At 48.5% G+C, this 14,473-nt stretch overlaps 1 protein-coding gene across 1 annotated transcript in view; it reads right to left on the bottom strand.

Annotated features, from left to right (window-relative positions):
- Nucleotides 1-14,473, bottom strand: part of OTOG (otogelin) — a 95,007-nt gene that overhangs the window by 53,602 nt on the left and 26,932 nt on the right. Inside the window, exons 22-25 of the mRNA XM_003365430.4 lie at nucleotides 13,706-13,859; nucleotides 6,925-7,032; nucleotides 1,888-2,026; nucleotides 98-232 (exon numbers count right to left, since the gene is read on the bottom strand). Coding sequence (XP_003365478.3) covers nucleotides 98-232; nucleotides 1,888-2,026; nucleotides 6,925-7,032; nucleotides 13,706-13,859 — 536 coding nt within the window. The remainder of the gene's footprint in view (nucleotides 1-97; nucleotides 233-1,887; nucleotides 2,027-6,924; nucleotides 7,033-13,705; nucleotides 13,860-14,473) is intronic.

Here is a 14,473-nt window from a genome sequence, read left to right as displayed (position 1 = left end):
TGCTGTGGCAAAGAAACCAGTCCATAGCCCTCTTCAGCCCTCAGCCCCCGTAAACCTGCAAACTGTCTACACAACCTTCCCCCACACCCGCCCTTACGGGATTTCCTGAGTCGTCATGAAAGAGGATGAGTGAGTTCCCCACACTGATGGAGACAAACTTCCTGCAGATGATGCCAGAGCTGTAGCAGTTTACATTCTCTACAATCACGGAGAAGCTGAAATCTGATGTGCTCTGGGGAGAAAGTAACTTAGTTCAATAAAACTGGGGAGAGAAGAGATTCCGCTGACAGGCACAGAGGTAGCGGGACGTGGACTCGGAAGTCAGGTTTTTGATCCACTTCTGCTTATGAGCTGTGTGACTTTGGACAATTTAGTTCAGTTCTCTGAAGCTCAATATAATTTTTGGGTGCCTGGTGCAGTGTTCAGCATATAGTGATGTTCCAAAAAGTATCTGATGAATGAATGACTGAATATATAATAGGGATGACTGGGGTTGACAGGGGTGTGGGGGAGCGGTGCTGTCTTACATGCACTGAAGAGGGCACTGTAAGCCTCTCCCGAGGGCAATTTGCAGGCAGTGAACAACATTCTCAATGTATGTAACTTTTTATAGCAATTCCACTTCTAAGAGTCTAGAGACATATCCACACAAGAATTCACTGAGCATTTAAATATTGGCAACAACCTAAATGTCCATCAATGGCAAATAATAAAACAAAGTAGAACACATCTTTTCTATAGAATTCTATAGAAAGAAGAAAGAAAAAGTATGCAACGACTGTATGAGATTATGTCCAAAGTATACTATTAAGTGAAAAAAGCAAACTGCAGAATCCTATTCATACAATCTGAACAAAGTATGTGTGTGTGTATGTGAGTGCGAGCACGTGTCTGTCTCCTGGAAAACGATCTGGCAGGATTCACACCTGACTGTTATGAGTGGTCATTCATCAAGGAACGGGAAGAGAAGAGATGTGAAGAGGAATTTTTTTTTTTAAGATATGCTTCTGTACTGTTCTGAATGTTAGTGACAAGCATGCATTACCTTTGAAATTCAAAAAATAAAATAAAGTCAGTAATCTTTGTCTTGTGGAGTTATTGAAATTATGTGAAAGACCCCAGTAAAGTGCCTGCCCCACAGGTAGGACTCACTCCATAACAGGTTTGTTGTCATCATTATTATTATTACTGTTATTTTCAGTATTATATAATGAGATGGACAGGCCCTTAGCAAAACCAAGGCCCCCTGGCTGTGTCTCTGGCACTCTCCCACCTGCCTTGTTGGCACCCTTTTCTCCTTCTGGAAGGGATCCTGCCTCTACTGTGCCAGCCCCACATCACCATTCCTTTTCCTCCAGGTGAGCTGACAGCTTTAACACGTGGCTCCTCAAGCATATCAACTCTGCAGTCAGATTTCTTAGTTCAAACCTGCCCCCAGTTCTGCCACTGACTAGCTTCCCTAGGCTCAAGTTGCCACATGTATCCCATGCGGTCAGTAAACTCTCCCTTGTAGTGTTGCTGTGAGAATTCAGTGAAGCAATGTTTGAAAATGGCTCAGGTGACCACCAGGCTTATACTAAAGGCTCTAAAAGCATCCACTCTCACTATTACAGACAGAAAAACTACTGGCCCCGACAGGCAAGGTTATATGGAGAGTGGACAGGCTGTGGGGCACATTATGACTGCTGGGCTCTGTCCAGCCCTGATCTTGCTCCTCAGCACTTCTTTCAGTGTCTAGAGAGCCACACCCCAGGGCTCAGATCTCCCCACGACCCAATTATGCGTCAGACTGCAGTCCAGAACATCAACATGCCCAGAGGTCCTCAGCCTCAACCCCTCTGGTCCCCACGGAGCCTGCTGGGCAGACAGACACCTCCAGGAGCTCACCTTGACCAGGTGCACTTTGCATGCCCCCACGAAGTCAAACGGGAGCCCATCAAAGGTGCGGTAATGCCGGTCGCCGTAGGCCGTGCAGGTGGAGGCACAGGGGTGCAGGGTGCACTGGAAGGAGCCGTGCTGGCATACGCTGAAACACACACACCCAGACCAGCTCGCGGGGCACACCCACACCTGGACTATCCACCACAGAGCCAAGCCTATCAGGTGCCCACTATGTGCCCCTGGGCCAGGGGTCAGCAACATTATCAGCCTCCAACAGAAGCTGCCGAGTGGGACTGCGAGTCCCCATTTTATGTAGGAGACACAGGGCTCATGGAGGTTAAGGAGCACATGGCCAATAAATAATGGAGCTGAGACTGAACCCAGAGCTATCTGACTCCAAAGTCCACATGCTCTTTACCACTCCAACCATTCATTCATCCATTCATTCAACAAGTATTAGGCACCTACCATATCCCAGGCATTATTCCAGGAGTTTGAGACACATCAGTAAACAAAATGGCAAAAACCCTCTGCCTTTGTGAAGCTTAGATTCTAGAGGGAGAAGATACACGCTAAATAATAAAAATAAGTAAGCATGAGTAAGTAACACAGCGTGTTAGAAGGCGACGAGTGCTATGGGGGAAAGGAGCAGGATCCAGGGGATTGGGAATGTGTGGGGTGGCACGCAATTTTAAACAGGGTGGTCAGAGGGACATCGTGCTTTGCTGAGAGAAGGAGTGTTTGGGGGATTTGATCACGGGGATGACATGATCTGAAGCAAGTTCCACGCTGGCTGCCATGCTGAGTCTAAGCTGAAGGAGGCCGAGGACGGAAGCAGGAAGACCAGTTGGGAGACTATTCCACAATCAGGGAAGAGATGACGACAGTGGCTCGGAACAGGGTAACAGCAGAGGAAGGAATGAGAAGTATCAGATTCTGGATCTACTTGGGAGGTAGAACCAGAAGGATTTGCAGACAGCTTGGATGTAGGTAGTAAGAGAGGATGTAGGTAGTAAGGACTCAGGGATGACTCCAGGTTTTTCAGCTTGAGCAACTGGAAGAATGAACCCAGACCGGGGAAGCTGAGCAAGGAGCAAGTCCGAGGGAAAGATCAGGTGTTCAGTCTTGGACATGCTGAGTTTGAGACATACACGTGGCGATGTCAAGTGGGCAGTTGGGGGTGTGAGTCTGCAGTTCAGGAGTGAGATTTGGACCACAGGCAGAAGTTTGGGAGTCATCTGCATATGGATGGGCCTTATCACCTTGAGACCAGGTGAGTTCACCAAGGGAGTGAGTATAAATACAGAAGCTTCTTGGGGCACTCCCAACACTAAGAATTTGGAGAAGAGGAAGAACCAGCAAAGAAACCTGAGACGGAGCAGTAAGAGAAGTAGGAGGAAGACCAGGAGGGTGGGGAGTCCCAGAGCTATGTGAAGAAATGCATGAAGGGAGAGGGGATGAAAACAAGGGATCAATGCGGTCAAATGCCGCCAACAGGTCTAGGAAGAGGAGGACCACGAAACGGACATTGGATATAGCAATATGGAGATGACTGGTGATCTAGATAGGAACAGTTCTGGAGGAATGGTTAGGAAAATGCCTGACTGCACTGGGCTGAGGGAGAATGGGAGAAGAGGAATTAGAAACAGCAGGTATAAGAAACTTTTTTGAGAAGTTCTACAGTAAAAGGGTAGCAAAGAAATGGAGCCCTTACTGGGGGGTTGGAAGTTTTTCAAACCTCTTTTTATGTTGATGGGGATGATCTAGTGAGGAAGGAAAAACTGACTATATGGGAGAGAAAGGGGAGGCATTCTTAGTGGTGCCCTTGAGTGAGAGAGGGGTGGGATCTAAAGCAGAGGTGAAGGAACTGGCTTTAGATCGGAGCACAGACACTCAGTTCATCTTTGGTATAGGTGGAAGGCAGAATAGAGGGTACAGAGTCTGGAAAGTTCTCTCCTGATGGCTTCAATTTTCTCAGTGAAACAGGAAGCAAGATCATCAGCTGAGAGTGAGGAGAGGGGAGTTGGTGCCGGGGCTTTGAAGAAGGAGCAGAAAGTGTGAGCCAGTCACCTAGGGGGATGAAAGAGAGAACTAGACCAAGGAAACATAGCGTGAGGGCTGGCCAGCCTGGAGACCTTTTCCGAGGTGGAGAGTCACGAATTTAGAGTGAGATGATGCTGCTTGGTTATGTGCTCCTCCAGCCACTCTCAGCTGCAATGGATGCAGGTGCAAAAGGCGGGTGTCATCAGGGGACGACTTCGCCAAACAAGTAGGGCCAAGCTGGAGAAGGGCAAGAGAACTGAGGTTGTATTCAAGGAAGTGGGCACAGTGCCAGACTGTGGGCCCAGAACAAACAGAAGGGAAGATATCAAGGGGCTGAGAGGCAGTGGAGAGCTGGTAGGGTCCATGGATTAGAAACCTGGCTGGAGGTGAAGGATTGAGGGTGTCAGGGTACTAGAGGGAGTGGAGGAAGACAGAAGGTGAGGTGAGAGGCATGAAATTTGGATATGGGCTGGCTGAGTTATTGGGAATGGCACAATCTAGGGGATGACCACTCACACCGCTAGCTTGGAGATAAGATCACTGGAAAAGAGAAGATGAAGAAATTATGATGTCAGGATAGCATTAGCATCTTTAATGGATACTGAAGTCTCCAAGAATTAGGGCAGGAGTAGGGTTGGATAAAGGGGACGGTATCTGGAGCTAAAATCTTCAGGAGTAAAGGGCATGACCTGGGGCTCCTTGTAAGACAACAACAATGAGGGGCAGGCTCTCTCCAATCACACACCATATACACACCTGGTCATTCACTGAGTCCTCACTCCCTAAGCCTGTGCACACATCCAGTCACACACCCACCTACACGACTCATTACAACCCAGGTGTGTAAGCAGTGCTGCCAATGCTCCCACCATGGCTGACTTCACGCTACCAACATGATATCACTGAACATGGAGCTGGGAAGAGATGGAAGCCAGGCCCCATCCTGGTAAACAGATCCCATCCAACACTCAAGCCCCATCAGCCCAGACACCCTTCAGCACCCACCTCCCCAGTGGAGAGCAGCCGGAATGTGAGTCACAGTGCCGTGTCCTTCCAGAGGGAGTGTTGGGAAAGTTTGTACATGTATTAGGAAGGTGGAATGTGAAAGACTGAGTTAAAACGTAAAAACTTGCCCAGATGTCTCTCAGTCCATTAAGGGAGAAAAGAGCCACTCTATGGCCAGTCGGCCTCTTGCATAAAGACAGAGCCTCTTTACGTCAAGGTTCTAAACCCTAAAATAACCCCAGCCTTTTGGTCCTGGCTCCTGATTCTCCCCCCACCATTTCACAGCACAAAGTGCTCACAGGAGAGGATTCAACAGAGCACAGCCATCCTCCTGCCTGGGCCTGGGAGTGCTGGTACGGTGGCTGGCATCCCGTGAAGTGACCAAGTGAGTCAGTCCTTGAGCCTGAGCCCGCTGGGCGAATCCAGGCTGGCTGGCCCCATCTCTCACCACACTCACCGGGCACCGATAGTCAGCTCTGGCCCACCAGTCACAAACTCCCACGAACACTGGAGTACACAGCCTGCACAGAGCTCTGTGTCCTGACTTACACCCACAGACTTCTGGGGTCAGACAGCCAGAGCTCTGACCTTATAAATACACCCTGAGATATCTGGGGAAACCAGCCTTGGAGTGGATGGGCTTGACTGTGACTCTGCTGCTGACATGGAAAGAAATGCCATGGCCATCCTGTGGGCCAGAGAAAGAGGACAGTTTCAACCCCAGCATGGGATAGAGACTGGGGACCATGCTTTAGCTAATCGGATGGGTCTCCAAGATGGAACCTCCTCCAGCTTCTCTGCTGGGCCCTTGGGCCCCAGTGCCAGGGACTTCCAGCCCATCCAGCCCACGTCAGGCCGCCCATGGCTGGTCTTGACATTGGAACGGTGACCAAGTTTTCTCCCCCAAATCAGGGTACCAGTTTATCATTACTCACCTCCTCCCCTCAGAGCTCTCTCACTCCTCCATTGTTCCTGACCCTGAGGCCAAACGAGGCTGCCTCCCACACCCCTCACTGTCATCTCCACAAAGAACTGAATGTCCCTGAGATGAGGAAATCTCACCCAGAGGTAGGGGAAGGAGCCAAGCATCTTCTCAGATCTTAGTGTGGCTATGACAGCAGCGGGACAACAGAGGACCTGCTCATCCCCTCGCCACACCTGGGACTCCTCAACGCAGCCAGCTGGAGCACACGTGCCTGTGCACACTCACATGTGCACACACTCACTAAGCTGAGAGAAATCCCTAGGTCTAGGAGGCCTTCCTTGGCCTGTAAGAGATGAAAGAGTTCAGCAGAGCCAGCTGGCTGGGGACACACTCATCTCCAAACACCAGACTGGGAGCCAGTACACCAAGCTACTTCACACAGGATCTTGTGCCCAGCCTGACCGCTTTGGACAGTCATTGGAACATGATGTGGGACTAGGGCAGAAAGAGGGTTCCACTGGTTGGGGGACTCTGCTGGAATGAGCTGAGCAGACCTCTCTCAGGGGTCCTGGTCCCATCTCCTTTTCCTCCTCATCTTAGCCCCACTATCTAGCTGATGTGCTCTGGTCATTGTTCGGAGAGTTGCTCTGAGATGTCCCCTGGGCCCCTGGGTCCTGGAGACACATCCAGGGCTGAAGGGGCACTGGGACTATCTAGTCATTACATGCATGTGCAGGTGCATTCACATATCCAGTCTATGCATTTTGGATTTGTGCCCACATGTGTTCATACAAATATGCAAACATACTGTCATGGTTACAAATATGCATGTACACATATTCATATACATGTCTGAACAAATTCACATTCATGAAAATACTCACAAAAATACCCCCCAAAATTCTTTCTATGCATACACTTGTATATGTACACAAACTCTACATAACACAACACAAAACACGAATACAAACATAGTGGAAGGCGGAATGCTAGACCGGGCTCATGATCCTGCATCCCATATCCATCCTCACCCCTAGCAAAAGGCAGAGCCTAGATGGAGCCTGACTTACCAGGTATGGCAGGGGGATATAACCTGGTCCCCAGGGAAATACTCCTTCCCCTTCCAAGTGCATGGGCACTCCTCTGGCAGGAAACATGCGTCCCCATGTCTGAGTAGGCTGTAGGGACATAGCAAGCGGGTGGTCAGGACAGTACCTTTCCCATATCTGCCATTTGTGGAGGACCCTGCATCCTCATGGATGCCCTGGGGTAGCTGCCAGTAGTTACCCTAGAAGAGACTGGCCATGTACCCACTACCATCCTGCTGCTGCCCAATGGGATTCAGAGGTTCCTTAGTAACTGGAAAAACCAGAGACAGACTTGGCCCATCTTGGAAGTCTCTGCTATCCACCAGGAGCAAGGCTCAGCTCTACCAGCCACATCCCCCCGGCCAGGCTGGATGCCAGTTGCCTCTTAGGCACAAGCTACATACTAACGAACAGACCACAGACGTGACCATTGACCCTCCCGCCCAGGGTGCCCATAGAGCAACCAGCAGACCTGCACTGAAAGAAATGTTGAAGGGAGTTTTCCAGGAGGATGGAAATTCAGATCCACATGAAGGAATGAAGAGCTCCCAAAATGGAAATTATATTGGCAAATATAAAAAAAAAATTATTCATTTCTTTAAGAGATAACTAAGCATTTAGAGCAAGATTATTGTCAATGAATTGTGGGGTTTATAAAATATGTAGAAGTAAAATGTATGACAATAATAGTACAAAGGACAAGAAGGGAGTAAATAAAAGTATACTGTTGCAAGTATTCTACACAAAGTGGTAAAATACCATTCATGGTAGACTGTGATAAGTGAAAGATACATACTGTAATCTCTAGAAGAACCACAAAAAATAAAAAGACCAAGACATATAGTTAAAATGAAATAAAGGAGACAAAATAGACTACTAAAAAATACTTAACCCAAAAGAAGGTAGAAAAGAAGAAAAAACAAACAATAGGACAAACTGATAACAAATAAGATGGTAGTATTAAACCTAATCCAATTACATTAAATGCAAATGCAATTAAAAGAGGAAAGGGTGACATTGGCTAAAAAAAGCAAGACGCAACTATATTATTTTTATAAAAGACACAACTGAACTATAAAGGCACAGATAAGTTAAAAGTAAAATGATGGAAAATGATACCAAGCAAACAACAATCATAAGAAAGATGGAGCAACTATGTTAACATCAGACAAAGCAGACTTCAAGGCAAGTAGCATTAACAGCAATAGACAGAGATATTTCATAACGAGTCAACTTATTAAGAGAACATAACAATCCTAAATGGGCATGCACTAAGTAACAGAGCTTCAAAAAACACAAGCAAAACTCACTAAACTAAAAGGAAAAAAGAGATAAATCCACAGTTGTAATTGGAGATTTCAACATGCCTCTCCATTAATGATAGAATAGGCAAAAAAATCATCAAAGATGTAGAAGATTTGAACAACCAGACCTAAATGACAATTAAAGAACTATCTAATAACAGCAAAATGCACGTTATTTTCAAGCATACATGGGAAGTTCACCATGACAACTATATTCTGGACCATAAAAAACTCAATAAATTTCAAAGGTTTGAAATCACATGAAGTATATTCTCTGACCACAACGAAATTACATTAGAAATAGGGAACAAATCAATATAAGGAAAATCCCAAATACTTTTAAATTTAGTAACATTTTTAAATAACCCATAGATCAAAGGAAATTAGAAAATATTACCAAAAAAGAACGAAAGCACAATGCATCAAAATTTGTAGAGTGCAGCTAAAGCAGTGCTTACAGGGAAATTTATAGAATTAAATGCTTGTATGAGAAAATAATAAAGGATTACAATCAAAATTTAAACTAGAAATATAAGAGCAAGTAAATCCAAAGTAAGTAGTAAGAAGGAAATAATAAAGATAAGAGCAGAAATCAGTGAAATAAGAAAACAGAAAAACCAGAAGTTGGTTCCTGTTCAGTCTAGCTGAAAAAAGGAAAAAAATAAAATCTTTAAAAAGAAAATGGGCAAAAGACTTGAATGGACACTTCAAAAAGGAAGATATATAAGTGGCCAAAAAGCACATGAGAAAGTACTCATCATTAGTCATTAGGGAAATATAAACTGAAACCACAATGAGATATGACTACGTTCTCATTAAAATAACAGAAATGAAAACACCAAGTGTTAATGAGCATGTGGAGCAGTCAGAATTCTCATGCGGTGAGACTGTGAAATCATACAAATGCTCTAGAAAATAGTCTGGCAGTTTCTTATGTAGTTAAACATAAATCTACCCCAGGACCCACCCAAGAGGAAGACATTATAGCCTTATTCAAAACAGTCCCAAACTGGAAACAACCCAAATATCCATCAACATTTAATGGATGAAGGAATTATTGTATATACATACAATGGAATATTACTGAGCAATAAAAAGAAACAAACTACCAGAAAATGAAACAATGTAGGTCAACCTCACAAACATATGCTAAGGAAAAGAAGCCTGACATGGAAGGGTAGGTACTGTATGACTAGATTTTCATGAAGTTCTAGAATAGGCAGAGCCTATCTATGCTGAAATGAAGAACTACAGTGCGGGGGGTGGGGGGGGTTGCGGAGAGGATCGCCTGGGAAAAGACATAGGGCATGAGGGTATTTTTTTGAGGTGCTAGAAGTGTTCTAGATCTTCATGGGGGTGTGGGTCACAAGGGGGTATAAATTTGTCAAAGCTTAGCAAACTGTATACTCAGAATCTGTGCATTTTACTGTATATAAATTATGCTTCACTTTAAAAAAATTAAAAAAGGAAAAAAACCCTGTGAGGCATCAAAAGCTGATTGGAAGCTCCCTATTTAAGGGGGGGCCAGAATTTCATTGGGGAACCCCCAAAACATGAATTTCTGTAGTTTTTTTTCTCTTGGCCCAGCCAATTTTCGAGAAAAGAGTCCTCTTTTTCTCTAGCCTAGGAGGCAAAGGCTTTGATGCCACCATCCTGGGAACCAATGTGGGGAAGAGGACAGGGTCCCTGTAGGCTTTCACTTCATCTCCCTGTTGCATCTTATTCCTCCTGGTGCCCCCAAGATCAAAGTCTAGAAACTCTTACCACCTTTCTCCTGCGAAATGAGCCTGGGGCAGTTGAGTGACCGCAGGGGGTCGCAGAGGGAATCTGGAAGGTTAACGGCTCCATATATAGACTTGCAACTCATCCTCCTGTCTCCCTCCCACCACCCCATCTTCTGAGACGCCTGGAGCCTCCTGTTCCTGAAGCTGTCAACACGACATAGGTTGCTTCTCCTTGAACTTCTCCTCTGCAGGCATCAGCTGTCAACCTCTGCTCCGCAAGGTCAGTTCCTACACATCTACCCTCATTCCTTCTTCAAAACTATTGACCCATCTCATGCCACCAACACTCCCACTCCTGTTCTCTTTGTCCCTAGGGATTTATACTGTTTTAAACTCCATTACCAACATTTCATTGTGGTTGTGGGAGGAAACAGTAAAAAAAAAAAAAAAAAAAAAAGCATGTGCTTAATCCACTATGTTTTCCCTGAAGCCACTTAACCTTTCTAAACCTTTGTTTTTTCATGAGTAACATGGGAATAATGACACCTTCCCCTCAAGGACATTAGGAGAATTTAATTATAGACCTGGGCACACTGCCTAGCGCCTAGCAGATACACAGCAGTGGCTTCTCGGCCCTCCTTTCCCTAGAATTGCATCAGACATCAGCGATGGGCTGGCTCACCACCTTCCACCTTCAACCCCAGGCCCTGTCTCTCGCCCCTTCCTGAGGGGTCATGCCGCCGCCCACCGTCCGCTCCTGGCCCTTTGCAGACCTTCCTGCATCCATGAGCACCTGCTGTGAGCCGCCCCCCCCCCCCCCCCCAGAGAGGAGCATGCAGAGAGGAGCTTTGGCCTCTGTCCTCGAGGTGCCCTCAATCTGTGGAGCATCCTCGTCTTACCTGTTAGGGAACCCTGTCCTTCCGGGATCCCTCAGGGGGCATTTGCAAATGCACAGAATCCAAATGAAGGAGGACAATGCTGTCTACTCATGTAGAGAGCTTACTCTGTGCCATTCTACAGATGGGCAAACTGAGACTCAGGCATGTTGACTAACTCATCCAGTAAGTAGTGGAATCAGGATTCAAGCATGACTCCAGAGTCCGTGCTCAAAATCACTATGCTACACTGCCGAGCGGCCCCAGAGCCCTTGGCTCAGCACCAAGATTCAAAGAAATCTGGAGAGGCACAGAACGCCCCAGATGCCTGCAGTGGCCCAGGGTCATTTGGAGCAATACAGAGCACCTAGAAGTTCCTAGAAACACTATGGAGAGAGGCGTGGGGCCCAGGGGCCCAGAGGTCCTGGGCAGGGTTGTTATGACAGTGCCCGGGCGTCACTGGGAGCCCTATCCCAGCTCCCAAGAAGATGTTCCCGGAGGGCAGGAAGTGTCTGCCTTTCCTTCACAAGTTGAGACTGTGATAACTTCCCTTTGACAAGCACCCGTGGGATGTGTGTAAGCTCCTCATGGGGCATTTGATACAGCACATGAGCCACTGGGGCAGACACCCCAAGAGGTGATGAGGGCTCAACACCCGGAAGGGGAAGGAACAGTCTTACAGAGCGCTGACTACACAGAGCTGGGCTCCCTGTGGCCATTGTCCCAGTTAAATCTCACAGGAACCTGTACGGTGGGTGTTACTACCCTCCATTCACAGACGGATTCAGAAAATTAAGTGACTTGTCTGGCGTCACATAGCTAGCGGCAAACATTAAGGTAACTGGGTTGGGGGCCTGACGGCCCCACCCCCACCCCTTTGGCCCTGGCCCTTGGATGGTGGATGCTCTTGGCACAGCACCAGGACCTGGACAGAACTTCGAAAGGCCTGGAGCAGAGGAGGATTTTGGAAGTGCCCACTCAGACTGGTCCTGCAAACAGCCAGTGGGGCCTGAGAGACGAGAAAACTGATGCCCAAGTGGCCCTATAACTTGTCAAAGGTCACCCAGCCTGTTAGAGCCTTTGGAGCCTGGCACTGAAAAGGGAACCCCCTCTAGCTTTGAGATCTTCTGAGTTAAACTAACCCCTAGGGTCGGCTGATGCTTTAGAACCTTGCTCCTCAAAGTGTGGTCCCCAGACCAGCAGCATCGGCATCTCCCGGGAGCTTGTTAGAAGTACAGAGTCTCGGGTGAAGATCCAGGGGCACATTCACGTTTGAGGACTACAGCCTTAGAGACTACAAACCACTTTCATGAAAGGGATCTTGCCGAATCCTTCATTCCCCAAGCCCCTCTGGGAGGGACCGTCAACCCCCATTTTACAGATGAGGACGCGCTCAGAGAGGTCACACAGAGTCACTGGCAGAACCCAGCCCAGCTCTCCCAGTTCGGTCACCTCTCCCAGTTCCACCTTGCCTCAGTGGCCTTGCCATCATGTTTGGCAGCGAGTGACCCACAGTTCCTGACCCCAGAGGCCCTGGTCCTCCCTGTGCTTGGACTGAGAGGCAGCTTATGCACACAAGGATGGTGCCACAAGAGGCCTTCAATGAAAGACTCTCCTCACAAGCTCCTCTGGGGCCCAAGTGGCAGCAGGTGGTGTCTGCACCCTGTGAGTTGGGCCTAGGCTCCAGTGCGAGTTCTCAAGACCCCACAGGAGTCTCTTGTGGATACCCTTGCCCGGGAAGGGGCAGGCTCATTAGCTACATTGTGACCTCTGTGCAGGGGACCAGACCCTGGGCCTCACAGAGCTGGCACACTCTGGCCAAAGGGCAGGGTTTGGAGTAAGCTGAGTTAGGTTTGAGTCACAGCTTCTTGGGCAGACCACTTCCCTTCCCCTTGCCCCGGCCTCAGTTTCTTCATCTGCAAAATGAGAATAATGATCCTCCCCTCCCCTCTCCCAGGGATGCTCTGAGATTGAAGGAGATAATATCAAATTGTTTTATAAATAGTAAAGCTCTGACTGTTCCTTCCTCTTCCCACCTTAGAGGCCTGGCCCTCATTTCACTTCCCCTGGTGGCCAGGCCTGGGCCAGGGCTCCCAGCTGACCACTGGTCTCGGCATAGGCTAAAGGACACAGCAAACTGCTGCCCAGTCACGGGATGAGGCGCCCACTGTCTTCTCAGCCCAGACCTGAAGCAAGACCAGCACCAGGAATGAGAACTGGCAGAGGGGGGCGCTGGGACCCTGCCGCCACCTAGGCGTACGGAGCACCCATGAGGCACCCCACCAGACTCAGCACGTACGGACCTCACAGCTTTAATGGTGGTGCCGGGCACCCAGGAGGGAGACGACTTCCACTGGCTGAGGCCTTTCTTTTTTGAGTATTATGGGACACCAGCCCTCCACCTGGTATGAATTTTGCAGGGAAAGAGGCTGACAGCTGAAGCACGGGAGTGTTTCATGGTCTCCAGCCCATTAGATTTCTAGAGCACACGAGACACCCCACCCAGTGCTTCCAATTCAGCATCTCATTTAATCCTCACAACAACCTGCTGAAGTGGCATTATTATTATTATTATTATTATTCCCATTTTACAGATGAAAAACTGAGCCTCAGAGAGGCCAGGCCCCTTCCCTGTCCAAGGCCACACATTGGCAAGCAGCAGAGCCAGTAGAATTTGCTCCAGGTTGGCTCCCCATGCCCCTGCTCTTTCTCAGATTCCTCGCTGGCATTACGTTGTCACTGGCCAGCCCTGGGCTAGTGCCTCCATGCAAGCCTGTGTGAGGTCTTCCCTGCCCCTCCTGATGGTCCCTGGTTCTGCCAGCCTCCAGGAGTGGGAGACCGTGGCAACATGGATACACACCCTTGGGGACAGGCGCATCCTGAGAGGCAGGGGCCACGGGCTGGCACGCTCAGGTTCAGCAGCTGCTGCTCACATGTCCTCTCTCTGCTCAGCTCGGGGTCCGTGTGCTGGTCACTGCAGTTCACGAAGACCTGGCCTGCTGGGCAGGCAGCAGCTGGAAGAGGAAAGGGTGGGTGCTGAAAAGAGCCTGGACACTCAGCAAGATGCTTGGAACACCTGGGCCTGGGGGAGGACTCCTGGGCGGCAGGGGTGGCCAGGGAGACCTAGAGAGCCGGCATCTGGGGAACTCAGGAAGAGAGGGGACTCTGATGCTTTCTCAGGCCCGGCCGCTCCTGAGGCATTCCCTGGGCTCCCAGATGCACATCATGGGGAGCAGGAGGGATGCATGCTGTCACACAGCAGGACAACCACCGCCACTGCCAGTACCAGTTACTGAACATGTCCTCTCCACCAGGTACTACTCCAGGTACTTCAAGGGCATTTTCTTATTTAGTCCTGCAACAACTCTCTGTGGTATTTTCGTCCCCCATTTTCCCATATAATGGAGAGAGGCCACTTCTGCTTTCAAAAGGCAAGATCAAGCAAGAGGAAGCGCCCCAGAGGATCTGGCAGAGGAGCCAGAAAGAAGACAGTCATGAGTGTGGCAGGGTGGCCTGAGGACTTTTAACACAAGGAAGTCAATTTCACATTACCTATACAACAGTCTCCCTTTATCTGCAGAGGACACATTCCAAGACCCCCAGTGGATGCCTGAAACCGCAGATAGTA

The sequence above is a fragment of the Equus caballus genome, chromosome 7, assembly GCF_041296265.1.
Source record: "Equus caballus isolate H_3958 breed thoroughbred chromosome 7, TB-T2T, whole genome shotgun sequence".
NCBI classification, from domain to species: domain Eukaryota; kingdom Metazoa; phylum Chordata; class Mammalia; order Perissodactyla; family Equidae; genus Equus; species Equus caballus.
This window is presented reverse-complemented; position numbering and strand designations above follow the sequence as displayed.